At 42.3% G+C, this 27,577-nt stretch overlaps 1 protein-coding gene across 1 annotated transcript in view; it reads right to left on the reverse strand.

The window, feature by feature from the left end:
• PTPN4 (protein tyrosine phosphatase non-receptor type 4) overlaps positions 1–27,577 on the reverse strand; it is a gene marked incomplete in the record, with an annotated part of 1,345,721 nt that overhangs the window by 1,130,106 nt on the left and 188,038 nt on the right. The window contains 1 exon segment of the mRNA XM_053698088.1: positions 13,924–13,966. Coding sequence (XP_053554063.1) covers positions 13,924–13,966 — 43 coding nt within the window.

A 27,577-nucleotide genomic window follows, 5' to 3' on the forward strand; every position in this document is an offset into this window, starting at 1 on the left:
ACTTGTGCAAAAGAATAGACAGAGCAGAAATCTGTCCCTTTAAGGAACTAGCCGACAATCCCTTCTCCAATCCTTCTTGGAGAAAAGATAATATTCTAGGAATCCTGACCTTACTCCATGAGTAACCCTTGGATTCACATCAATGAAGATATTTACACCATATCTTATAGATTTTCCTGGTAACCGGCTTTCGAGTCTGAATTAAGGTATCAATGACCGATTCAGAGAAACAACGCTTTGATAAAATCAAGCGTTCAATCTCCAAGCAGTCAGACGCAGAGAAATTAGATTTGGATGGTTGAAAGGACCCCTCAGCGGCAGGGTCCATGGTGGACAGGATGACATGTCCACCAGGTCTGCATACCAAGTCCTGCGTGGCCACGCAGGTGCTATCAAAATCACTGAAGCTCTCTCCTGCCTGATCTTGGCAATTAGACGAGGGAGCAGAGGAAACGGTGGAAACACATAAGCCAGGTTGAAGGACCAAAGCGCTGCTAGAGCATCTATCAGCGTTGCCTTGGGGTCCCTGGACCTGGTCCCGTAACAAGGAAGCTTGGAGTTCTGGCGAGATGCCATGAGATCCAGTTCTGGTCTGCCCCAAAGTTGAATCAACTGATCAAATATCTCCGGATGGAGTTCCCATTCTCCTGGATGCTGAAAAGTCTGCCGACTTAGAAAATCCGCCTCCCAGTTCTCGACACCTGGGATATGGATAGCTGAAAGATGGCAAGAGTGAACCTCTGCCCATAGAATTATCTTTGAAACCTCTAACATTGCTACGGAACTCCTTGTTCCCCCCTGATGGTTGATGTAGGCTACAGTCGTGATATTGTCCGACTGAAATCTGATGAACCTGACCCCAGCTAGCTGAGGCACGCCTGAAGAGCATTGAAAATCGCTCTTAGTTGCAGAATGTTTATCGGAAGGAGTGCCTCCTCCTGAGTCCACGAGCCCTGAACCTTCAGGGAGTTCCAGACTGCACCCCAACCCAGAAGGCTGGCATCTGTCGTCACTATAGTCCAATCTGGCCTGCGGAAGCTCATCCCCTTGGACAGATGGACCCGACATAGCCACCAGAGAAGAGAATCCCTGGTTTCTTGATCCAGATTTAGTAGAGGGGACAAATCTGTGTAATCCCCATTCCACTGACTAAGCATGCAGAGTTGCAGCGGTCTGAGATGTAGGCGGGCAAACGGTACTATGTCCACTGCCGCTACCATTAAACCGATTACTTCCATACACTGAGCCACTGAAGGACGAGAAGTGGAATAAAGAACACGGCAAGAGTCTAGAAGTTATGACAATCTGGCCTTCGTTAGGTAAATCTTCATTTCTACCGAATGAAACTCTTGTTAGAGGTGATAGAGAACTCGTTTCTTTGTTCATCTTCCACCCATGGGACCTCAGAAATGCCAGAACAATGTCCGTATGGGACCTTGCGATTTGAAAAGTCGACGCCTGTATCAGAATGTCGTCTAAGTAAGGGGCTATTGCTATACCCCGCGGCCTTAGGACCGCTAGGAGGGACCCTAGAACCTTTGTAAAGATTCTCTGTGCCGTGGCCAACCCGAAGGGAAGAGCCACAAACTGGTAGTGCCTGTCTAGAAAGGCAAACCTGAGAAAACAATGATGATCTTTGTGTATCGGGATGTGAAGATAAGCATCCTTTAAGTCTACGGTAGTCATATATTGACCCTCCTGGATCATAGGAAGGATGGTTCGAATAGTCTCCATCTTGAAGGATGGGACTCTAAGAAATTTGTTTAAGATCTTGAGATCTAAGATTGGTCTGAATGTTCCCTCTTTCTTGGGAACCACAAACAGATTTGAATAGAAGCCCTGCCCCTGTTCCTCCTGCGGAACTGGGTGGATCACTCCCATAACTAGGAGGTCTGGAACACAATGTAAGAATGCCTCTCTCTTGATCTGGTTTACAGATAAATGTGAGAGATGAAATCTCCCTTTTGGGGGAGAGGTTTTGAATTCCAGAAGATAACCCTTGGACACAATTTCTAATGCCCAGGGATCCTGGACATCTCTTGCCAGAGCCTGGGCGAAGAGAGAGAGTCTGCCCCTAACTAGATCCGTTTCCGGATCGGGGGCTGCTCCTTCATGCTGTCTTAGAGGCAGCAGCAGACTTTTTGGCCTGTTTCCCCTTGTTCCAAGCATGGTTAGGTCTCCAGACCGGCTTAGACTGGGCAAAAGTTCTCTCTTGTTTTGTGTTAGAGGAAGCTGGAGCTGCAACACTCTTGAAGTTTCGAAAGGGCCGAAAACTAGACTGTTTGGTCCTTAATTTGTTGGACCTGTCTTGAGGAAGGGCGTGACCTTTTCCTCCAGTGATGTCAGAAATGATCTCCTTCAGTCCAGGTGATCCTCTTGCAGCTTCCTGTTGGGAAGGAGAATATCCCACAAGTAATGGATGAATCCGTGGACTGGATACACCTTACAAGAGAAATATGCTTTTTACATTGTAAAGCCCTTTCAGTACAAAAGTTACACAATAGCTTCTAAACACATAGAACAATGAGAAACCTCAATGTCAGACATGTTGAACAGACTAGTAATACCACAAAAGTCGTTTAAACACTTATTTATAGCATAAAATAAACATTAGAAAAAAATGTGTACTGTGTCTTTAAGAAAAGAAAAAGTGAACAATTTTTCCAAAATGCACAAAAAACGTTAAATTATTCCCAAATTTAACTTAAAATCGTTGGTTAATCCAAAAATGACTGCACCCAGAAGCCAAGGCAGAAATAAGACTTTAGAAGTACTTATATCAACATCTAGTCAAAAGATGGATAAAAAACATAATTTATGTAAGAACTTACCTGATAAATTCATTTCTTTCATATTAGCAAGAGTCCATGAGCTAGTGACATATGGGATATACATTCCTACCAGGAGGGGCAAAGTTTCCCAAACCTCAAAATGCCTATAAATACACCCCTCACCATACCCACAAATCAGTTTAACGCATAGCCAAGAAGTGGGGTGATAAGAAAAAAAGTGTGAAAGCATAAAAAAAAATAAGGAATTGGAATAATTGTGCTTTATACAAAAAAATCATAGCCACCACAAAAAGGGTGGGCCTCATGGACTCTTGCTAATATGAAAGAAATGAATTTATCAGGTAAGTTCTTACATAAATTATGTTTTCTTTCATGTAATTAGCAAGAGTCCATGAGCTAGTGACGTATGGGATAATGACTACCCAAGATGTGGATCTTCCACGCAAGAGTCACTAGAGAGGGAGGGATAAAATAAAGACAGCCAATTCCGCTGAAAATAATCCACACCCAAAATAAAGTTTTAATCTTATAATGAAAAAAACTGAAATTATAAGCAGAAGAATCAAACTGAAACAGCTGCCTGAAGTAATTTTCTACCAAAAACTGCTTCAGAAGAAGAAAACACATCAAAATGGTAGAATTTAGAAAAAGTATGCAAAGAAGACCAAGTTGCTGCTTTGCAAATCTGATCAACCGAAGCTTCATTCCTAAACGCCCAGGAAGTAGAAACTGACCTAGTAGAATGAGCTGTAATACTTTGAGGCGGAGTTTTACCCGACTCGACATAAGCATGATGAATTAAAGATTTCAACCAAGATGCCAAAGAAATGGCAGAGGCCTTCTGACCTTTCCTAGAACCGGAAAAGATAACAAATAGACTAGAAGTCTTTCGGAAATTCTTAGTAGCTTCAACATAATATTTCAAAGCTCTAACTACATCCAAAGAATGCAATGATTTCTCCTTAGAATTCTTAGGATTAGGACACAATGAAGGAACCACAATTTCTCTACTAATGTTGTTAGAATTCACAACCTTAGGTAAAAATTTAAAAGAAGTTCGCAACACCGCCTTATCCTGATGAAAAATCAGAAAAGGAGACTCCCAAGAAAGAGCAGATAATTCAGAAACTCTTCTAGCAGAAGAGATGGCCAAAAGAAACAAAACTTTCCAAGAAAGTAATTTAATGTCCAATGAATGCATAGGTTCAAACTGAGGAGCTTGAAGAGCCCCCAGAACCAAATTCAAACTCCAAGGAGGAGAAATTGACTTAATGACAGGCTTTATACGAACCAAAGCTTGCACAAAACAATGAATATCAGGAAGATTAGCAATCTTTCTGTGAAAAAGAACAGAAAGAGCAGAGATTTGTCCTTTCAAGGAACTTGCAGACAAACCTTTATCCAAACCATCCTGAAGAAACTGTAGAATTCTCAGAAATCTAAAAGAATGCCAGGAAAAATGATGAGAAAGACACCAAGAAATGTAAGTCTTCCAAACTCGATAATATATCTTTCTAGATACAGATTTACGAGCCTGTAACATAGTACTAATCACAGAGTCAGAGAAACCTCTTTGACTAAGAATCAAGCGTTCAATCTCCATATCTTTAAATTTAAGGATTTGAGATCCTGATGGAAAAAAGGACCTTGAGACAGAAGGTCTGGTCTTAACGGAAGAGTCCATGGTTGGCAAGAGGCCATCCGGACAAGATCCGCATACCAAAACCTGTGAGGCCATGCTGGAGCCACCAGCAGAACAAACGAGCATTCCTTCAGAATCTTGGAGATTACTCTTGGAAGAAGAACTAGAGGCGGAAAGATATAGGCAGGATGATACTTCCAAGGAAGTGACAATGCATCCACTGCTTCCGCCTGAGGGTCCCTGGATCTGGACAGATACCTGGGAAGTTTCTTATTTAGATGAGAAGCCATCAGATCTATTTCTGGAAGTCCCCACATTTGAACAATCTGAAGAAATACCTCTGGGTGAAGAGACCATTCGCCCGGATGTAACGTTTGGCGACTGAGATAATCCGCTTCCCAATTGTCTATACCTGGGATATGAACCGCAGAAATTAGACAGGAGCTGGATTCCGCCCACACCAGTATTTGAGATACTTCTTTCATAGCCAGAGGACTGTGAGTCCCTCCTTGATGATTGATGTATGCCACAGTTGTGACATTGTCTGTCTGAAAACAAATGAACGATTCTCTCTTTAGAAGAGGCCATGACTGAAGAGCTCTGAAAATTGCACGGAGTTCCAAAATATTGATCGGTAATCTCACCTCCTGAGATTCCCAAACCCCTTGTGCTGTCAGAGACCCCCAAACAGCTCCCCAACCTGTCAGACTTGCATCTGTTGAAATTACAGTCCAGGTCGGAAGAACAAAAGAAGCCCCCTGAACTAAACGATGGTGATCTGTCCACCATGTCAGAGAGTGTAGTACAATCGGTTTTAAAGATATTAATTGAGATATCTTTGTGTAATCCCTGCACCACTGGTTCAGCATACAAAGCTGAAGAGGTCGCATGTGAAAACGAGCAAAGGGGATCGCGTCCGATGCAGCAGTAATAAGACCTAGAATTTCCATGCATAAGGCTACCGAAGGGAATGATTGTGACTGAAGGTTTCGACAAGCTGAGATCAATTTCAGACGTCTCTTGTCTGTCAGAGACAGAGTCATGGACACTGAATCTATCTGGAAACCTAAAAAGGTTATCTTTGCCTGAGGAATCAATGAACTTTTTGGTAAATTGATCCTCCAACCATGATCTTGAAGAAACAACACAAGTCGATTCGTATGAGATTCTGCTAAATGTGAAGACTGAGCAAGTACCAAGATATCGTCCAAATAAGGAAATACCACAATACCCTGTTCTCTGATTACAGACAGAAGGGCACCGAGAACCTTTGTAAAAATTCTTGGAGCTGTTGCTAGGCCAAACGGTAGAGCCACAAACTGGTAATGCTTGTCTAGGAAAGAGAATCTCAGAAACTGATAGTGATCTGGATGAATCGGAATATGCAGATATGCATCCTGTAAATCTATTGTGGACATATAATGCCCTTGCTGAACAAAAGGCAGGATAGTCCTTACAGTTACCATTTTGAATGTTGGTATCCTTACATAACGATTCAATATTTTTAGATCCAGAACTGGTCTGAAGGAATTCTCCTTCTTTGGTACAATGAAGAGATTTGAATAAAACCCCAGCCCCTGTTCCAGAACTGGAACTGGCATAATTACTCCAGCCAACTCTAGATCTGAAACACATTTCAGAAATGCTCGAGCCTTCGCTGGGTTTACTGGGACACGGGAAAGAAAAAATCTCTTTGCAGGAGGCCTTATCTTGAAGCCAATTCTGTACCCTTCTGAAACAATGTTCTGAATCCAAAGATTGTGAATGGAATTGATCCAAATTTCTTTGAAAAAACGTAATCTGCCCCCTACCAGCTGAGCTGGAATGAGGGCCGCACCTTCATGTGGACTTAGGAGCTGGCTTTGGTTTTCTAAAAGGCTTGGATTTATTCCAGACTGGAGATGGTTTCCAAACTGATACCGCTCCTGTGGATGAAGGATCAGGCTTTTGTTCCTTATTGTGACGAAAGGAACGAAAACGATTATTAGATCTAAATTTACCTTTAGATTTTTTATCCTGTGGTAAAAAAAGTTCCTTTCCCTCCAGTAACAGTTGAGATAATAGAATCCAACTGAGAACCAAATAATTTATTACCCTGGAAAGAAAGGGAAAGCAAAGTAGACTTAGAAGACATATCAGCATTCCAAGTTTTAAGCCATAAAGCTCTTCTAGCTAAAATAGCTAGAGACATATACCTGACATCAACTCTAATGATATCAAAGATGGCATCACAAATAAAATTATTAGCATGTTGAAGAAGATTAATAATGCTATGAGAATTATGATCTGTTACTTGTTGCGCTAAAGCTTCTAACCAAAAAGTTGAAGCTGCAGCAACATCCGCTAAAGATATAGCAGGTCTAAGAAGATTACCTGAACACAAGTAAGCTTTTCATAGAAAGGATTCAATTTTCCTATCTAAAGGATCCTTAAAGGAAGTACTATCTGCCGTAGGAATAGTAGTACGCTTAGCAAGAGTAGAGACAGCCCCATCAACCTTAGGGATTTTGTCCCAAAACTCTAATCTGTCAGATGGCACAGGATATAATTGCTTAAAACGTTTAGAAGGAGTAAATGAATTACCCAAATTATTCCATTCCCTGGAAATTACTTCAGAAATAGCATCAGGGACAGGAAAAACTTCTGGAATAACTACAGGAGATTTAAAAACCTTATTTAAACGTTTAGATTTAGTATCAAGAGGACCAGAATCCTCTATTTCTAATGCAATTAAGACTTCTTTAAGTAAAGAACGAATAAATTCCATTTTAAATAAATATGAAGATTTATCAGCATCAACCTCTGAGACAGAATCCTCTGAACCAGAAGAACCATTATCAGAATCAGAATGATGTTGTTCATTTAAAAATTCATCTGAAAAAATGAGAAGTTTTAAAAGACTTTTTACGTTTACTAGAAGGAGGAATAACAGACATAGCCTTCTTAATGGATTTAGAAACAAAATCTCTTATGTTATCAGGAACACTCTGAGTATTAGATGTTGACGGAACAGCAACAGGTAATGTAACATTACTAAAGGAAATATTATCTGCATTAACAAGTTTGTCATGACATTCAGTACAAACAACAGCTGGAGGAACAGATACCACAAGTTTACAGCAGATACACTTAACTTTGGTAGATCCAGCACCAGGCAGCGATTTTCCAGAAGTATCTTCTGACTCAGTGTCAATCTGGGACATCTTGCAATATGTAATAGAAAAAACAACATATAAAGCAAAATTGATCAAATTCCTTAAATGACAGTTTCAGGAATGGGAAAAAATGCCAGTGAACAAGCTTCTAGCAACCAGAAGTAAAAAAAAATGATGTGGAGACAATAGTGACGCCACATCCTGAATGCCGACACTTTTGGCGCAAAAAAAAACGTCAAAAATGACGCAACTTCCGGCGACACGTATGACGCCGGAAAAAGAAAAAAAAATTTGCGCCAAAAAAGTCCGCGCCAAGAATGACGCAATAAAATGAAGCATTTTCAGCCCCCGCGAGCCTAACAGCCCACAGGGAAAGTCAAATTTTAAGGTAAGAAAAAATTGATTTATTCATATGCATTATCCCAAATATGAAACTGACTGTCTGAAATAAGGAACGTTGAACATCCTGAATCAAGGCAAATAAATGTTTGAATACATATATTTAGAACTTTATATAAAAGTGCCCAACCATAGCTTAGAGTGTCACAGAAAATAAGACTTACTTACCCCAGGACACTCATCTACATGTAGTAGAAAGCCAAACCAGTACTGAAACGAGAATCAGCAGAGGTAATGGTATATATAAGAGTATATCGTCGATCTGAAAAGGGAGGTAAGAGCTGAATCTCTACGACCGATAACAGAGAACCTATGAAATAGACCCCGTAGAAGGAGATCATTGAATTCAAATAGGCAATACTCTCCTCACAACCATCTGACATTCACTGCACGCTGAGAGGAAAACCGGGCTCCAACCTGCTGCGGAGCGCATATCAACGTAGAATCTAGCACAAATTTACTTCACCACCTCCATAGGAGGCAAAGTTTGTAAAACTGATTTGTGGGTGTGGTGAGGGGTGTTTTATAGGCATTTTGAGGTTTGGGAAACTTTGCCCCTCCTGTTAGGAATGTATATCCCATACGTCACTAGCTCATGGACTCTTGCTAATTACATGAAAGAAATACCCTCTGCACCTCGCCACAGCTCTGCTGTGACGCCTACCTGCCCCCAGAGTACTTCATATCAAGTTTCCAATCCTTCAGACCAGCTGCACAGTCCAGGAGCCACCAAGTTACTGTTTACTGCTGCTAAGCCTGAAGGAAGTGCACATCTTTACATTGTCACCCATGTCCCATAATGCCCAAATATCAAATAATGATAAATAAAATATAGGGACTCCAGTAACACCCCTCTTATTAAAATAGGTTTTACTGCTTACCCCATTCCCATACAGGGAAAAAATGCCAGACAGTTCTGATGCACCAAGTCTCCTCAGAAAAAAATACTGCACATACCTTAATGCTGCTTGTAGCATGAAACCGGTCTCCACACTGAAGATGTCTCATGGTTACCTTCAGAAGTCTTGTGGGAACCAGCGTGGATCTTAGTTACAAATGCTAAGATCATCAAACCTCAGGGCAGAAATCTTCCATATCCCCTTGAGGAAAATAGTACGCACCGGTACCATTTAAAATAAAAAACTTGAAGAAACTAAAACTAACACCTCCCTTTACCATGTCTTCCTAGTATAACACAGGCAAAGAGAATGAATGAGGGTGGAGGGGAATGGAGGGGCTATATATACAGCTCTGCTGTGGTGCTCTTTGTCACTTCCTGTTAGCAGGAGGTTAATATCCCACAAGTAAGGATGAAATCCGTGGACTCGTCATATCTTTGTAAAAGAAATATGTAGACTGTCTGAAATCCTTCGTAGCCTAAAGATAGAACTTCAGGGCACGAACCACATCCAGTTTATGAAGTAACCTCTCCTTAGAAGAAGAAGGGTTAGGACACAAAGAAGGAACCACTATTTCCTGATTGATGTTACAGTTAGACACAACCTTGGGAAGAAACCCCAAACCAGTGCGAAGCACAGCCTTATCCGCATGAAAAACCAGATAAGGAGGCTCACACTGCAAGGCAGTCAGTTCAGATACCCTGCGTGCCGATGCACTGGCCAACAGGACGAGAACCTTACAGGACAGAATCTTAATGTCAATGGAATGCATAGATTCAAACGGAACCTTCTGCAATACCTTAAGGACCAATTTTAAGCTCCATGGGAGAGCAGACTGTCTAAAGACAGGCCTAATTATAGACAGAGCCTGAACAAAAGATTGGATGTCAGGGAGCTCAGCGAGTCTCCTATGCAACAAGACAATGCCAAAACCTATCCCTTTAAAGTAACTGGCGGCAAGACCCTTCTCCAAACCGTCTTGGAGAAAGGACAGAATCCTGGATACCTTCACCTTATGCCAAGGATATCCATGCTTCTCACACCAGGACAAGTAAGTCCTCCACACCTTATGGTAGATGCAAAGAGTGACTGGCTTCCTTGCCTGAATTAAAGTATCCATCACACTTTCAGAAAAGCCTCTCTTGGCCAATACTAGGCGTTCAATCACCATGCAGTCAGCCTCAGAGAATTGAGATTTTGATGTTGAAAGGGGCCCTGTTCCAGCAGATCCCTGCGACAGAGTAACCTCCACGGTGGAGAGGATGACATCGCCACCAAATCCGCAAATCACGTCCTCCGCAGCCACGATGGAGCAATCAGAATGGCCGAAGCCCGCTCCTGTTTGATGCGTGCCACTACACGAGGTAGAAGTGGTACCGGTGGAAAACTGTAAGCTAGTCTGAACCCCCAAGGCACCACTAAGGCATATATCAGCTCTTCCTGGGGATCCCTGGACCTCAACCTGTATCGGGGTAGCTTGCAATTGAGTCTAGACACCATGAGATCTATCGCTGGCTTTCCCCACCTGAGACAAACCTACGCAAACACTTCGAGGTGAAGAGACCATTCCCCCGGATGGAAGGATTGCCTGCTGAGAAAGTCTGCTAACCAGTTGTCCACACCTGGAATGTGACTCGCTGAGAGCGAGCAGCTGTGGGACTCCACCCACTCCAACATCCAAAACACCTCCCTCATGGCTAGAGAGCTCCTTGTACCCCCCAGATGGTTGATGTAAGCCACTGAGGTAATGTTGTTGGTCTGGAATCTGAGGACGCTGAAAGACCCCAGAGGAGGCCATGCCTTCAGAGCATTGTAGACTCCTCCCGGGACCATTTTCCTTGTGCCATCCTGGCACCCCAAACAGCTCCCCATTCTGCCAGACTCGCGTCCGTGGTCACAATCTCCCAGGATGGTCTCAAGAAGGATGTCCCCATGGACATTTGTTTCGGATGGATCCACCAAAAGATGGAGATCCGAGTCCGAGCATCCATGGATATCTGCTGTGATAGAGCTGAATGATCGCCGTTCCACTGTCTCAACATGCACAATTGAAGAAGTCCGAGATGGAACCTGGCGAATGGAATGACGTCTATGCTGGAACCCATGAGTCCGATCACCACCATACACTGAGCCACCAAGGGGCTTGAGGAGGACTGAAGGGCAAGACAAGAGGACGCAATCTTCCTGCATCGATGGTCTGTGAGAAATATTTTCATGGACATAGAGTCTATAATCGTGCCCAGGAACTCCACCCTGTTGCTGAGAACCAGGGAACTCTTTCCTGAGTTGATCTTCCAACCGTGAGATTGGAGCAAAAGAAGAAGAGCCCTCGAATGATCCTCTGCAAGACTAAGCGACAGCGCCAAGACTAGGATGTCATCCAGATAGGGCGTCACAGCAATGCCTCTAGCTCTGGCCACCGCAAGTAGCAGTCGCCAGACAAAAGGGGAGGGCCACAAACTGGAAGTGTTGGTCCAGAAACGCAAATCTTAGAAACTTGAAATGGTCCCTGTGGATTGGCACATTAAGGTATGCGTCCTTCAAGTCTATAGCTGTCATGAACTGTCGCTCTTGAACTAGGGGCAGAATAGATATGATCGTTTCCATTTTGAACAATGGAACATTAAGAAACTTGTTTAAACACTTTAGGACCGGAATCTGGCGGAACGTGCACTCCTTCTTTGGAACCACAAAAAGATTTGAATAGTACCCCAAGACCCCTTTCTGCTGGGGGTACTGGTACGATAACGCTGAGAGAGGAGAGATCCCTCACACACGCTAGAAAGGCCTCTCTCTTTTCTGGTCTTGACGACAGGTTTGACAGGAGGAATCTGCCCCTGGGCGGATGGGATCTGAACCCTATCCTGTAACCCTGGGCGACAACCTCTAGAACCCAAGGGTCCTGAACGTCCTGTAACCAGGCTTCTGAGAAGAGATATAATCTGCCCCCTACTTGGCCCGGAGACCGGTCGGGGGCCGCCCCTTCATGCCGTTTTTGTCTCGGCAGGCTTCTTACTCTGCTTAGGGTTGTTCCAAGAATGAGCCGGCTTCCAAGTTCCCTTGGACTGGTCCGCTTTCATGGAGGGCTGCTGGCGCTAGGCCTTGTCCGAACAAAAGGGACGAAAAGTAGATCCTTTAGGCTTAGCCTTCTTATCCTGCGATAGGAAAGCTCCCTTGCCTCCCGTAACCGTGGATATGATCAAATCAAATCCTGGACCGAATAGTATCTTTCATTGAAAAGGCAGGAACAACAGCCTCCACTAATAGGTCATGTCCGCAGACCAAGACTTTAGCCACCAAGCCCTGCGAGCTAAAACGGAAAAACCTGACACCTTAGCGTTCAGGCGAATAATTTGCATATTGGCATCACAGATGAAAGAATTGGCGACCTTCAGCGCCTTAATCTTATCCTGTATCTCTTCAATGGAAGTCTCCCCCTTGACCATTTCACACAGGGATTCACACCAATATGTTGCAACACCGGCAACTGCGGCTACGGCCGCTGCCGGCTGAAAAACAAACCCCGTGTGTTGAAACATCTTTCTTAACATGTTTTCCAACTTTTTATCCATGGGCTCTTTAAACGACTAACTATCCTCGAGGGGAATAGTTGTCCGCATTAGGGACAGTACCCCACAGCACAAGCTGAGATTCCGGAATGAGGAACAGTTTCTTAAAGGAAGAAGGGGAAAAGGAAGAACCTAATCGCTCCCATTCATTCTTAATAATATTAGCCATTTAAACAGGAACCGGGAAGGCCTGAGGCACCACCCTGTCCTCATTACCTTATCAAGCTTAGGAATCGCAGGTTCCTCCAAAAGCTTTGGTTCCGGAACCTCCAGAGTAGCAAGCACTTGCTTCAGGAAAACGCGTAAATTCTCTATCCTAAACCTAAAGTCAGGCTCTTCCGCAGTCGACCCAGAAGGGGCCTCCTCCGAAGAGTCGGCGTGGGCCTCGTCATCGTATAACGCCTCTGATATTTCCATCGGCGTAGACAACCCCTGGGCCGGGCCGCCATGATACGCTCAACGCTTAGCAGAACATGGTAAGGCATGAATCACTTTCGATACCGCCATTTGCAGTTGATCCACAAAATCTGATGGCCAAAGAATCTCTCTCGCAGGAGTAATGGTTGGACCCTGGGACGCTGCATGTGCAATTGGAGATGAATGCAGGGAATGCACCTCACGGGACTGGGAACCCTCAGAGGTGGAAGGCTCAGTAGTACTAAACATCCGTTTACTTTTAGATGTCGTAACTTTATTAAGGCATGTGAAACAAAACTGAGCAGGCTGTTCTACCCAAACCTTTCCAGGAATATTAACCCTTGATTCTTTAAAGATAAAAGGCGTCAGACTGAGACCCTGTCTTCCGTGTTATCATTATGTAATAAAAAATTAAACGATCTTACCAGAATCTACACCATGGAACAGGAACACGGCACTTCAAGTATGACAGGTTAGTAGCCACGCTACTGACATGGACTTGAGTGTAAAAAGCAGGCAGAGAAACTCGTCAACGCTGATTGCTTGTGGAGCTGTTAATATGAGTCGGGATGGTTTTGCAGAAAGACTCTCCCTGCATCTCTGGACTCTAACTTTTGCCCAGGCTCGCACCGAGAGGCTGACAGGACTACTTAAAACTCCAGTCCCAATACGAAGAGTACTATCCTCCATAAGAGACTACTCCAATCTTCGGCACTTCTCTGCCGTCCTCCTGTGATGAAAGGCAAATAATGACTGGGGGATGAGGGAAGTGGGGGAGGTATTTAAGCCTTTGGCTGGGGTGTCTTTGCCTTCTCCTGGTGGCCAGGTTCTTAATTCCCAACAGTAATGAATGAAGTTGTGGACTCTCCTCATTTTTAGATGGAAAAAGGGTTTTCTACCAGTATCATTTTATAAAATAACTTCTAAAATGTACCGTTGAGTCTGGAAGTTCTCTAAGACTCGTCTAGCCACTTCAGTAGTCTGCTTCGCCCTGTAAATGAGTTCATTTTAAAGTGAAAAACAAAAACACAACAACAAAATAATACTCACTTTTCAGTTGTTTTCGAATTGGCTTATTGGGATCCAGCCACCACTGTACAAAGGAAAAAAAAAAGAAAGCATTAAAATTTACCAACTGAAGGAAAAAAAAAAATTACAAATGTTTTTGTTTAGAGATATATAGATAGATATATATATATATATATATATATATATATATAGATAGAGATAGAGATAGAGATAAATAGATATAGATATATATTTCGAAACAAGCAATATTAATGACAGGTGTACATCATTTAATTGATGTTTAAAAATTGATTTTATAAGTTGAAGGGCAAAGTGAAAATGTTTCAAAGCCATTAAGCTCTTACTAGTGTATAGGGAAAGTATATCCAACATGTTATGATGTTTTGGACACTCACCATCTTTTGCAAGAAAAACTAATTTATACCTGATAAATTCCTTTCTTTCATGGTGATAAGAGTCCACAATACACTACTTCTGGGAATTAACTTTCCTGCCACTAGGAGGCGGCAAAGATTCCCAAACCTCAGAGCTCTATATAAACCCTCCCACCTCTATAGTAATCAGTCTGACATATAGCCAAGCTGACAGAGGTGTGAATAAAACAGAGCAAAATAAATAGAGGAAATGGGAAAAAAAGGGATTTGCACAAAAATAATCATTTCTAAAAATCAGGGTGGCGTCTCATGGACTCTTATCACTATGAAAGAAAGGAATTTATCAGGTTAGATAAAAATTAAGTTTTCTCTCATATAGGTGATAAGAGTCCACAATCCATTACTCCTGGGGACTAATACCTAAGCTATGGCAGAGGCCACAAGTTATGGGGAGGGAGGTAGGGATAAACTTCCTTATACTGTACCAGAAGAAAAAAAAAAGAAAAAAAAACTGAAAAAACTAAATTTATGCATACCTGATCAATTTATTTATTTCCGGATATCAACACCGTCATCATTTACTGTTGGGAATATCACTCCTGGCCAGCAGGAGGAGGCAAAGGGCACCACAGCAAAGCTGATAAGTATCACCTTCTTTCATGCAAGTGGCAAGAGTCCATGAGCTAGTGACGTATGGGATATAATACCCAAGATGTGGAAGTCCATGAGTCACTAGAGAGGGAGGGATAACAGAAAAAAAACAGCTATATCCGCTGAGAAATTAAATCCCAAAAAATAATTATGATTTTTTAAAAATTTCAAAAAACTCAAAATAAAGGCACTAATAGAATCAAACTGAGACAGCTGCCTGAAGAACCTGTCTACCAAAGGCTGCTTCCGAAGAAGCAAACACATCAAAATGGTCAAATTTAGTAAATGTATGCAAAGAAGACCAAGTTGCTGCTTTGCAAATTTGTTCAACTGAAGCTTTATTCTTGAAAGCCCAAGTAGTGACAACTGATCTAGTAAAATGAGCTGTAATTCGCTGAGGTGGAGACTGCCCCGCCTCCAAATAAGCTTTGTGAATCAAAAGTTTCAACCAAGATGCCAGAGGCTTTCTGACCTTTCCTGGAACCAGAAAAAATAACAGACTAGAAGTCTTCCTGAAATATTTAGTAGCCTTATCATAATATTTCAAAGCTCTTACCACATCCAAAGAATGTAAAGACCTTTCAAGAGTATTTTTAGGATTAGGACACAAGGAAGGAACAACAATTTACCTATAAATGTTGTTAGAACTAACAACTTTAGGCAAAAATGTAAACAAAGTCCGCAAAACAGTTTTATCTTGATGAAAAATCAGATAAGGAGACTCACAAGAGAGAGCAGACAATTCAGAAACTCTTCTAGCAGAAGAGATGGCCAAAAGAAATAACACTTTCCAAGAAAGTAATTTAATATCCAGAGAGTGCATAGGCTCAAAAGGAAAATCCTGTAAAATCTTCAAAACCAAATTGAGACTCCAAGGAGGAAAATTAGATTTAATAACAGGTTTGATACGAGTCAAAGCCTGAACAAAACAGTGAAAATCAGGAAGCTTAGCAATCTATGAAATAAGACAGAAATAGCAGAAATTTGTCCTTTGAAAGTATTTGCAGACAACCCTTCATCCAAACCATCCTGAAGAAACTGTAAAATCCTAGGAAATCTGAAAGAATGCCAAGAAAACCATGAAATATAGGTTTTCCAAACTCAATGATAAATCTTCCTTAAAACAGACTTACAAGCCTGTATCATAGTGCTAATCACTGAGTCAGAGAAACCTCTATGACTAAGCACTAAGCGTTCAATTTCCATGTTTTCAAATTTAGAGATCTGAGATCCTGATGGAAAAACAGCCCTTGAGACAGAATTCTGGCCTTAAAGAAAGTGGCCAAGGCTGGAAACTGGATATCCGGACAATATCTGCATACCAAAACCTGCGAGGCCATGCAGGTGCTATCAGAAACATAAGATTGTTCCATTATGATCTTGGAGATCACCCTTGGAAGAATGCGGAAAAATGTAAGCAGGTTGGCAAAACTAAGGAACTACAAAAGCATTCACTATCGCCGCCTGAGGATCCTTGGATCTGGAAAGGTATCTGGGAAGCTTCTTGTTTAGACGAGAGGCCATCCAATCTATTTCTGGAAGACCCCACATCTGTACAAGATGAAAAAACACATCTGGATGGAGAGACCACTCCCCCGGATGTAAAGTCTGACGGCTGAGATAATCCACTTCTCAATTGTCTACACCTGGGATATAAATCTCAGAAATTTGACAAGAGTTGAATTCCGCCCAAGAAAGTATCCGAGATACTACTTTTATTGCTGAAGCACTGCGAGTCCCTCCTAAACGATTGACATATGCCACTGTTGTGATATTGTCTGAAAATAAATATAAAGTTCTCTCTTCAATAGAGGCCAAGCCTGAAGAGCTCTGAAAATAGCACGGAGTTCTAAAATATTCATTGGTAAACTCACTTCTTGAGGATACCAAACCTCTTGTGCTGTCAGAGACCCCAAGCTGTAAGACTTGCATCTGTTGAGATCACAGTCCAGGAAGGACGAACAAAGGAGGCCCATTGAACAATAAGGTGATGGTCTAAACACCAAGTCAGAGAGAGTGGAGTGTTGGGATTTAAGTATATCAGTTGTGATATCTGAGTATAATCCCTGCACCATTGGTGCAACATGCAAGGATGTAGAGGCCTCATATAAAAACGAGCAAAGGAGATCACATCCGATGCTGCAGTCATAAGACCTAAAACTTCCATGCACATAACCAATGAAGCGAATGATAAGAGACTGAAGGTTTAGACAAGCTGAAACCAATCTCAAACGTCTCTTTCTGTTAGGGATAGAATCATGGACACTGAATTTATCTGGAAATCTATTGAGCTAGTACCAAGATATCGTCTAAATAAGGAAACACTGCAATACCCTGCTTACAGATAGGACATCTAAAACTATTAAAAATATACTTGGTGCTGTTGCAAGACCAAACGGAAGAGCGACAAATTGGTAATGAATGTTTAGAAAAGAGAATCTCAGAAAACGATAGTGACCTGGATGAATCAAATTGTGAAGGTAAGCATCCAGTAAATCTATTGTGGACATGAAGTGACCTTGCTGAGCAAAAGGCATATATAATAATAGTCCTTATAGTCACCATCTTGAAGTTGGGACTCTTATAAAACCATTTAAAGTTTTCAGATCCAAAATAGGTCTGAAAATGTTTTCCTTCATAGGTACAATGAATAGATTTGAATAAAACTCCCAATCCTTGTTTCTGCTGTGGAACTGGGAAAAATTACCCCTGAAAGTTCTAGATCTGAAACACATTTCATAAAGACATACGCTTTTACTTTGTTTTTTGTTACATGGGTAAAAAAGAATATTCCAAAAGGAAGTCTTATTTTGAATCCTATTCCACAACCCTAAGAAATTATATTCTGAATCCACTGATTTTGGATAGAGTCTGTCCAAACTCTTTGAAATAGCTTTAGTCTCCCCCCTACCAGAAGAACTGGCTTGAGGGCCACAACTTCATATAGGTTTAGTGGCAGGATTTGGTTTCTTATAAGGCTTGGATTTAGTACAATTCGAAGATGGTCTCCAATTAGAGCCAGAGGCCTTAGTGGAAGGAGTGGTTTTCTGTTCTCTATTCTGACAAAAGGAACGGAAATGATTGGGAGCTTTAAATTTACCCTTCGATTTCTTGTCTTGGGGCCGAAAAACTCCCTTACCCCCAGTAACAGTGGAGATAATAGAATCCAATTTTGAACCAAAAATACATTTTACCTTGAAAAGAGAGAGATAATAATCTAGTTTTATACACCATGTCAGCATTTCAAGATTTAAGCCATAAAGCTCTTCTAGTTAGAATGGCTAAAAACATGGATTTGATAATGATCTTCCTAACATCAAATATAGCATCACAAATAAAATGATTTGCATGTTGAAGTAAAACAATGTTAGATAATTCAGAATCTGAAGAAAACTGCTGTGCTAAACTGTCCAACCAAAAAGTAGAAGCAGCAGCATCAGCCATAGATATAACCGGTCTAAAAAATATAGCCAGAAGGAAAATATGCCCCTCTTGGATAAGATTCAAGCTTTCTATCTAAACATAAAAAGGAGAAGTATCAGAAGCATCCTGAACCTACATTATCCTAAGAAACACACCAACAGGGAAGAGGACTGGCGAAAAACCATAGTCGCCTAAAGTAGAATAGTAGCACGCACAACATCCATATTGTGCAACAAGCATTCCTTATGAGAAGAAGAAATAGGGCATAGAGAAAGAAACTCCAAACGGAGAACCACCTTATCAGCTCAAGAAAAATAAGATAAGGGGATCACACGGCAAAGCCGAGAGTTCCAAAACTCTATGAGCAGAAGAGATAACAAAAAGAAAACAAAGCCTTCCAAGATAATAACTTAATATCTATGGAATGAAAAGGCTCCAACGGAGCCTGCTGTAAAAAATCTTACAACAAGGTTAAGGCTCCAAGGAGGAGCAACAGACTTAAACATAGGCCTGATTCTAACTAGGGCCTGACATTCTAGTAACTGGCTCCGAACCTGAATCAAGGTCACAATGACTGACTCAGAAAAAACCCGTTTAGAGAGAACTAAGCGTTCAAAAATACCTAGATCCTGTTCCCTGACTGGAACTATCCTCCCAGACAGGAAGGTCCTGAACCCAGTTCAAGAAAGCCTCTCATCATACCTGGACTGCAGATAATCTAGACAGAAAAAAAAGAAAAAAAATGCAGCACTCGTGGGACACTTTCGATAAAAAAATCGAAATTTTATTCCATATTGTTAAAAACACAGGTTAGGATCAGGGAATTAACCCCTTACGCGTTTCGTGCTCCAACTGAGCACTTAGTCATAGGGATATCTGCTAAGACCGGACATGGCCTATTTAAAGGCACAGTGTCCAATCATGCAGTCTGTCAAGAAAGTTTTTTTAAAAAACAGCAATATAAAAACATGTTAACCTAGAACATGATCATCTAACAATATTTATGCAAGAGATTGCCAAACACCAAAGTAAGTGTCTTATTATCAAATTGTGAACATATACAGCCCATTGCCACATCATAGTATATGAAACAACAAACTAGACCAGAACCACAGAAAATAACACAGATATGATTGTAACGCCTTATATATGGATATTAAATATTGCCCAATACCTTTAACTAACCTAGTACGTTTGCACAGTGTAACTACTGGGACTATCACCATTATATTGAATGAATTCAAAACATACTAGGTTAGTTAAAGGTATTGGGCAATATTTAGATGATCATGTTCTAGGTTAACATGTTTTTATATTGCTGTTTTTTTAAAAAAACTTTCTTGACAGACTGCATGATTGGACACTGTGCCTTTAAATAGGCCATGTCCGGTCTTAGCAGATATCCCTATGACTAAGTGCTCAGTTGGAGCACGAAACGCGTAAGGGGTTAATTCCCTGATCCTAACCTGTGTTTTTAACAATATGGAATAAAATTTTGATTTTTTTATCGAAAGTGTCCCACGAGTGCTGCATTTTTTTCTTTCTATTTGACTTCTGCGGCTTGCGCTTACCCGCGCCGGAATTGCACCTCACGGGGCTGTGTGAACTTACCCTATCAGCTGGGTAGCATCAGACTCTCCTCCCAGCGTCACGCTCTGCAGCGGCCTAGTCTCTCTCACTCCAGATAATCTAGACAATCTGCCCCTGGGTGGAAAACTAGATTGCTACCCCCTAGACCAAAACTGGCTGGGATATCTCTCAACCTCTGCTTAATAAAGCTGTTCTAGAAGGGAACCAGCAAGTCCTTGCCAAAATCAGCTAAAAGAAACTTTTGAAAAAACAAAATTTATGCTTACCTGATAAATTTATTTCTCTTGTGGTGTATCCAGTCCACGGGTTCATCCATTACTTGTGGTATATTCTCCTTCCCAACAGGAAGTTGCAAAGAGGACACCCACAGCAGAGCTGTCTATATAGCTCCTCCCCTAACTGCCACCCCCAGTCATTCGACCGAAGACAAGCAAGAAAAAAGGAGAAACTATAGGGTGCAGTGGTGACTGTAGTTTAAAAATAAAAAACACCTGCCTTAAAATGACAGGGCGGGCTGTGGACTGGATACACCACAAGAGAAATAAATTTATCAGGTAAGCATAAATTTTGTTTTCTCTTGTAAAGGTGTATCCAGTCCACGGGTTCATCCATTACTTGTGGGATACCAATACCAAAGCTTTAGGACACGGATGAAGGGAGGGACAAGGCAGGCGCTTAAACGGAAGGCACCACTGCCTGTAAGACCTTTCACCCAAAAATAGCCTCCGAAGAAGCATAAGTATCGAATTTGTAAAATTTGGCAAAAAGTATGCAGAGAAGACCACGTCGCTGCCTTACAGATCTGTTCAACAGAAGCCTCGTTCTTGAAGGCCCATGTGGAAGCCACAGCTCTAGTAGAATGAGCAGTAATTGGTTCAGGAGGCTGCCGTCCGGCAGTCTCATAAGCCAATCGGATGATGCTTTTTAACCAGAAGGAAAGAGAGGTAGCAGTAGATTTCTGACCTCTTACAGAGCGGCAAAGAGAATGACTGGGGGGCGGAGCTAGAGGGGGAGCTATATGGACAGCTCTGCTGTTGTGCTCTCTTTGCCATTTCCTGTAGGGAATGAGAATATCCCACAAGTAAGGATGAAGCCGTGGACCGGACACACCAATGTAGGAGAAAACTACAACAAAAACTGCAAAACAGTGTTAAAAAGTAGTAAACTCTATGAAATTTTTACAGTGTGTATAAGAGACTAAAGCAGCATTGCACCCACTTGCAAATGGATGATTAACCCCATTAGGCCCCAAACCGGATTAGAAAAACGGTAAAACCGTAAAAAAACAGTCAAACACACTGCCACAGCTCTGCTGTGGCTCCTACCTGCCCTTAAACAAGATTTTTGCAGGAAAAAAACCCTCTATAGTGGTCCTAGATGCCAGAGGACTCCTTTAGGGAAGCTGGATGTCTCAGTCTGAATATCAACTGCGCATAAAGTGCTCGAAAATAGGCCCCTCCCACCATGCACTCAATGTCAGAGGGCCTTAAAAAAGTACTCATAGGAGTAATCTAACAAGCCATGTGGAAAACTAGGCCCCAAATAAAGATTTATCACCCTCAGAGAAAAAAACGTTTTTTTTTGTAAGTTATGCAAACGTTTGTACACTAAGTAATATGAGAGTTAACATGAATATTACCCTTATCTTGTAAGCATGATCCCAGTCGTTGTTAAATCACTGTATCAGGCTTACCTCAAATATACCAGGCACTGTCAGTATTTTCTAGACCTTATCTCTAAAGAAAAGAATATACTGAACATACCTCAAAGCAGGTGATCTGCAAATCATCCACCCAACTGAAGTTTTCTTTACATACTCTTCAGTTATGTGTGAGAACAGCAATGGACCTTAGTTACAAACCGCTAAGATCAGCAACCTCCAGGCAGATTCTTCTTCCAATTTCTGCCTGAGAGTAAAACAGTACAACGCCGGTACAGTTTAAAAATAACAAACACTTGATTGAAGGTAAAAACTACACTAAGTCACCACATATCTCTTGATGCTTCCTTTCTTGTCGAGAGTTGCAAGAGGATGACTGGGGGTGGCAGTTAGGGGAGGAGCTATATAGACAGCTCTGCTGTGGGTGTCCTCTTGCAACTTCCTGTTGGGAAGGAGAATATCCCACAAGTAATGGATGAACCCGTGGACTGGATACACCTTTACAAGAGAAAACAATTAATGAATTATCTGACAACAAATATAAAAAATATGGGAGAGATCTGAAAGATTATGAACTGTCGATTGTCTATAGTTGGAGTATGGTGAGACAACAGAAAGAAAATTGGAAATAATAATAAAAAATGAAATAAAAGTAAAAGTAACAATTCAGAGAAAGTTACATTTTCCAAGTTTTGACAGTACAGCCTCTAAAATAGGCATAATGTGGAGCAATTGGGAGCAAGGCCAAAAAACGTATTGACTGGAGGGAAGCAAGACACACAGCCCGTGCAAAATCTGATACCGAGATATCCCAGTTGAGCAATACAGAAGAAGAAGAAATGACACAGTCACAGAAAATAATAAACTTGTAATCAATACCACTAAATGATTTTGAACAGAAGGTCTTGTCCAAAGGACTGGGTTTTTCACCATTGTACAACTGATTTGATTAGCACTATTCTTGATATTAATAGCTTTGTACGAAAAAACAGAATTTATGCTTACCTGATAAATTTCTCTCTCTTACGGTGTATTCAGTACACGGATTCATACTTACTTGTGGGATATTCTCAATCCCTACAGGAAGTGGCAAAGAGAGCACACAGCAAAGCTGTCCATATAGCTCCCCTCAGGCTCCGCCCCCCCAGTCATTCGACCGACGGTTAGGAGAAAAAGGAGAACCATAGGGTGCAGTGGTGACTGTAGTTATTTGAAATTAAATTTGAACCTGACTTAAAATGTCAGGGTGGGCCGTGGACTGAATACACCATAAGAGAAAGAAATTTATCAGGTAAGCATAAATTCTGTTTTCTCTTACTTGGTGTATTCAGTCCATGGATTCATCCTTACTTGTGGGATACCAATACCAAAGCTTTTAGGACACGGATGAAGGGAGGGAACAAGTCAGGTCACCTAAACGGAAGGCACGACTGCTTGCAAAACCTTTCTCCCAAAAATAGCCTCCGAAGAAGCAAAAGTATCGAATTTGTAAAATTTGGCGAATGTATGCAGTGAAGACCAAGTCGCTGCCTTACAAATCTGTTCAACAGAAGCCTCATTCTTGAAAGCCCATGTGGAAGCCACAGCTCTGGTGGAATGAGCTGTAATTCGTTCGGGAGGCTGCTGTCCAGCAGTCTCATAAGCCAATCGGATGATGCTTTTCAGCCAAAAGAAAAGAGAGGTAGCTGTCGCTTTCTGACCTCTCCTCTTACCAGAATAGACGACAAACAAGGATGATGTTTGTCTGAAATCTTTAGTTGCTTTTAAATAGAATTTTAAAGCACGAACCACATCAAGATTGTGTAAAAGTCATTCCTTCCTAGAAACTGGATTAGGACACAGAGAAGGAACAATAATTTCCTGGTTAATATTCTTATTAGAAACCACTTTTGGAAGAAAACCAGGTTTGGTACACAAAACAACCTTATCTGCATGGAACACCAGATAGGGTGAATCGCACTGCAAAGCAGACAATTCAGAAACTCTTCGAGCAGAAGAAATGGCTACTAAAAACAAAACTTTCCAAGATAATAACTTAATATCTATGGAATGTAAAGGTTCAAACGGAACCCCTTGAAGAACTGAAAGAACGAAATTTAGACTCCAAGGAGGAGCCACAGGCTTGTAAACAGGCTTGATTCTAACAAGGGCCTGTGCAAACACCTGAACGTCTGGTACAGCTGCCAGGTGCTTATGTAACAGAATAGACAGAGCAGATATCTGTCCCTTTAAGGAACTAGCTGACAGACCTTTCTCCAATCCTTCTTGGAGAAAAGCCAGTATCCTTGGAATCCTAACCTTACTTGGATTCACACCAACCAAGATATATCCGCCATATCTTATGGTAAATTTTCCTTGTGACAGGCTTTCTGGCCTGTATCAGAGTGTCTATAACTGATTCAGAGAAACCACGCTTAGCTAGGATTAAGCGTTCAATCTCCAAGCAGTCAGTTGCAGAGAAACTAGATTTGGATGCTTGAAAGGACCTTGAATTAGAAGATCCTGCCTCGATGGCAGTTTCCATGGTGGGACCGATGACATGTCCACTAGGTCTGCATACCAAGTCCTGCGTGGCCACGCAGGCACTATCAGAATTACCGAAGCCTTCTCCTGTTTGATTCTGGCTATTAGCCGAGGGAGAAGAGGAAACAGTGGAAAGACATAAGCTAGACTGAATGACCAAGGCGCTATTAAAGCATCTATTAATGCCGCCTTGGGATCCCTGGATCTGTAATCCGTAAAGGGGAAGTTTGGTGTTCTGACGGGACGCCATCAGATCCAATTCTGGAATACCCCATAGCTGGGTCAGCTGAACAAAAACCTCCGGGTGGAGTTCCCACTCCCCCGGATGAAAAGTCTGACTTAGAAAATCCGCCTCCCAGTTGTCTACCCCTGGGATGTGAATTGCAGATAGATGGCAGGAGTGATCCTCCGCCTATTTGATGATCTTGGATATTTCCTTCATCGCTAGGGAACTCTTTGTTCCTCCCTGATGATTGATGTACGCTACAGTCGTGATGTTGTCCGACTGAAATCTGATGAATTTGGCCTCCGCTAGTTGAGGCCATGCTTGGAGCGTGTTGAATATCGCTCTCAGCTCCAAAATGTTTATTGGGAGAAGAGATTCTTCCCGAGACCATAGACCCTGAGCCTTCAGGGAGTTCCAGACCGCACCCCAGCCTAACAGACTGGCGTCGGTCGTGACAATGATCCACTCCGGTCTGCGGAAACTCATTCCCTGAGACAGGTGAACTTGAGACAACCACCAGAGAAGAGAGTCTCTGGTTTTCTGGTCCATTTGTATTTGAGGAGATAAATCTGCGTAATCCCCATTCCACTGCTTGAGCATGCACAGTTGCAGTGGTCTGAGTTGAATTCGGACAAAAGGGACTACGTCCATTGCCGCCACCATTAAACCAATTACCTCCATGCACTGAGCCACAGAAGGCCGAGGAATGGAAAGAAGAGCTCGGCAGGTGTTCAACAGTTTGGACTTCCTGACCTCTGTCAGAAAGATTTTCATTTCTACTGAGTCTATTAGTGTAAGCGGGGACAGAGAACTTTTTTCTACGTTCACCTTCCACCCGAGAGACCTTAGAAGGGCCAGAACAATGTCCGTATGAGCCTTGGCTCTGTGGAAAGACGACGCCTGTATTAATATGTCGTCTAGGTAAGGTGCTACTGCAATGCCCCGCGGTCTTAGTACCGCCAGAAGGGACCCTAGCACCTTTGTGAAAATTCTGGGAGCGGTGGCCAACCCGAAAGGAAGGGCCACGAACTGGTAATGTTTGTCCAGAAAGGCGAACCGTAGGAACTGATGGTGATCTTTGTGGATAGGAATATGTAGGTACGCATCCTTTAGATCCACGGTAGTCATATATTGACCTTCCTGGATCATCGGCAAGATTGTCCGAATGGTTTCCATCTTGAAAGACGGAACTCTGAGGAATTTGTTTAGAATCTTTAGATCCAGGATTGGCCTGAAAGTTCCCTCCTTTTTGGGAACTACGAACAGGTTTGAGTAAAAGCCCAGTCCTTGTTCTGCAATTGGAACTGGGTGTATTACTCCCATTTTTAGGAGATCTTCTACACAGTGTAAGAACGCCTGTTTCTTTGTTTGGTCTGAAGACAAACGAGAACTGTGGAACCTTCCCCTTGGGGGAGAATCCTTGAATTCTAGAAGGTACCCCTGAGCAACTATTTCTAATGCCCAGGTATCCGGAACGTCTCTTGCCCAAGCCTGAGCAAAGAGAGAAAGTCTGCCCCCTACTAGATCCGATCCCGGATCGGGGGCTACCCCTTCATGCTGTCTTGGTAGCAGGAGCAGGCTTCTTGGCCTGTTTACCCTTATTCCAGCCCTGCAGGGGTTTCCAGGTTGCTTTGGGCTGGGAAGCGTTATCTTGCTTTGCGACAGCAGAGGTTGCAGCAGGTCCGCTCCTGAAGTTGCGAAAGGAGCGAAAATTAGCCTTGTTTTTGGCCTTAAACGGCCTATCTTGTGCAAGGGCATGACCCTTGCCCCCAGTGATATCTGAAATAATTTCTTTCAGCCCTGGGCCGAAAAGGGTCTTCCCCTTGAAGGGAATATTTAACAGTTTTGTTTTGGACGACACATCCGCCGACCATGATTTGAGCCAAAGTGCTCTTCGCGCCATGATGGCAAAACCTGAGTTTTTCGCCGCTAGTTTAGCTAACTGGAAAGCGGCATCAGTGATAAAAGAATTAGCCAGCTTTAGAGCATGAATTCTATCCATGACCTCATCGTATGAAGTCTCCCTCTGGAGCGACTCCTCCAGGGCCTCGAACCAAAAAGCCGCTGCAGTAGTTACAGGAATTATGCAGGCAATTGGTTGAAGTAGAAAACCTTGCTGAACAAAAATTTTCTTCAGCAATCCTTCCAATTTTTTAGCCATAGGATCTTTGAAAGCACAACTGTCCTCTATTGGTATAGTTGTACGCTTAGCAAGTGTTGAAACAGCCCCCTCTACCTTAGGGACCGTCTGCCACTCGTCCCGCCTGGGGTCATTTATGGGGAACATTTTCTTAAAGATAGGGGGGGGAACAAAGGGTACACCTGGTCTCTCCCACTCCCTAGTCACAATATCCGCCACCCTCTTTGGGATCGGAAATGCCTCAGTGTAAACAGGGACCTCTAAAAACCTGTCCATCTTACACAATTTTTCTGGGACCACTATGGGGTCACAATCATCCAGCGTAGCTAAAACCTCCTTAAGCAGTACGCGGAGGTGTTCCAGCTTAAATTTAAACGCTAAGGAATCTGAATCTGCCCGCTGAGAAACTTTTCCTGTATCAGAAATTTCTCCCTCAGACAGACCTTCCCTCACTGCTACTTCTGAGTTTTGTGAGGGTACTACAGATAAATTATCCAAAGCGTCTGATTGCTCATCCTCTGTATTTAAAACTGAGCTATCGCGCTTTCTTGGAAAAACTGGCAGTTTGGATAAAAATGCTGCAAGGGAATTATCCATTACTGCTGCTAATTGTTGTAAAGTAATAGGGGCCAATGCGCTAGAGGTACTAGGCATCGCTTGCGCGGGCGTAACTGGTTTCGACACATGGGGAGAGGAAGAAGGACTATCCTCTTTACCCTCTGTTAAAGAATCATCTTGGGCTACATTTTTAAGTGTCACTGGATGGTCTTTAAAATGCTTAGATGTTTTAGCACACTTTACACATAAATGCAATGGGGGTACTGCCATGGCTTTTAAACATAAAGAACAAGGTCTATCTGAAGTCTCAGACATGTTTGACAGACTTATACAGCACTACAAGACAGAAAAAAATCACTTTTTGAAAAAAGTTACTGTGTCTTTAAATAATAAAAAGCACACACTTTTTTTCCAAATCACCAAAAAACATCCAATCTTTATGGAAATTTCACCACATGATCCTAATGCTTTAAAATGATTGCACACAAATTTTCAAATCAATTAACCCCTTGTTGACCAAACCGGAGCAA

This window comes from Bombina bombina, chromosome 1 (assembly GCF_027579735.1).
Source record: "Bombina bombina isolate aBomBom1 chromosome 1, aBomBom1.pri, whole genome shotgun sequence".
In the NCBI taxonomy this organism is placed as follows: domain Eukaryota; kingdom Metazoa; phylum Chordata; class Amphibia; order Anura; family Bombinatoridae; genus Bombina; species Bombina bombina.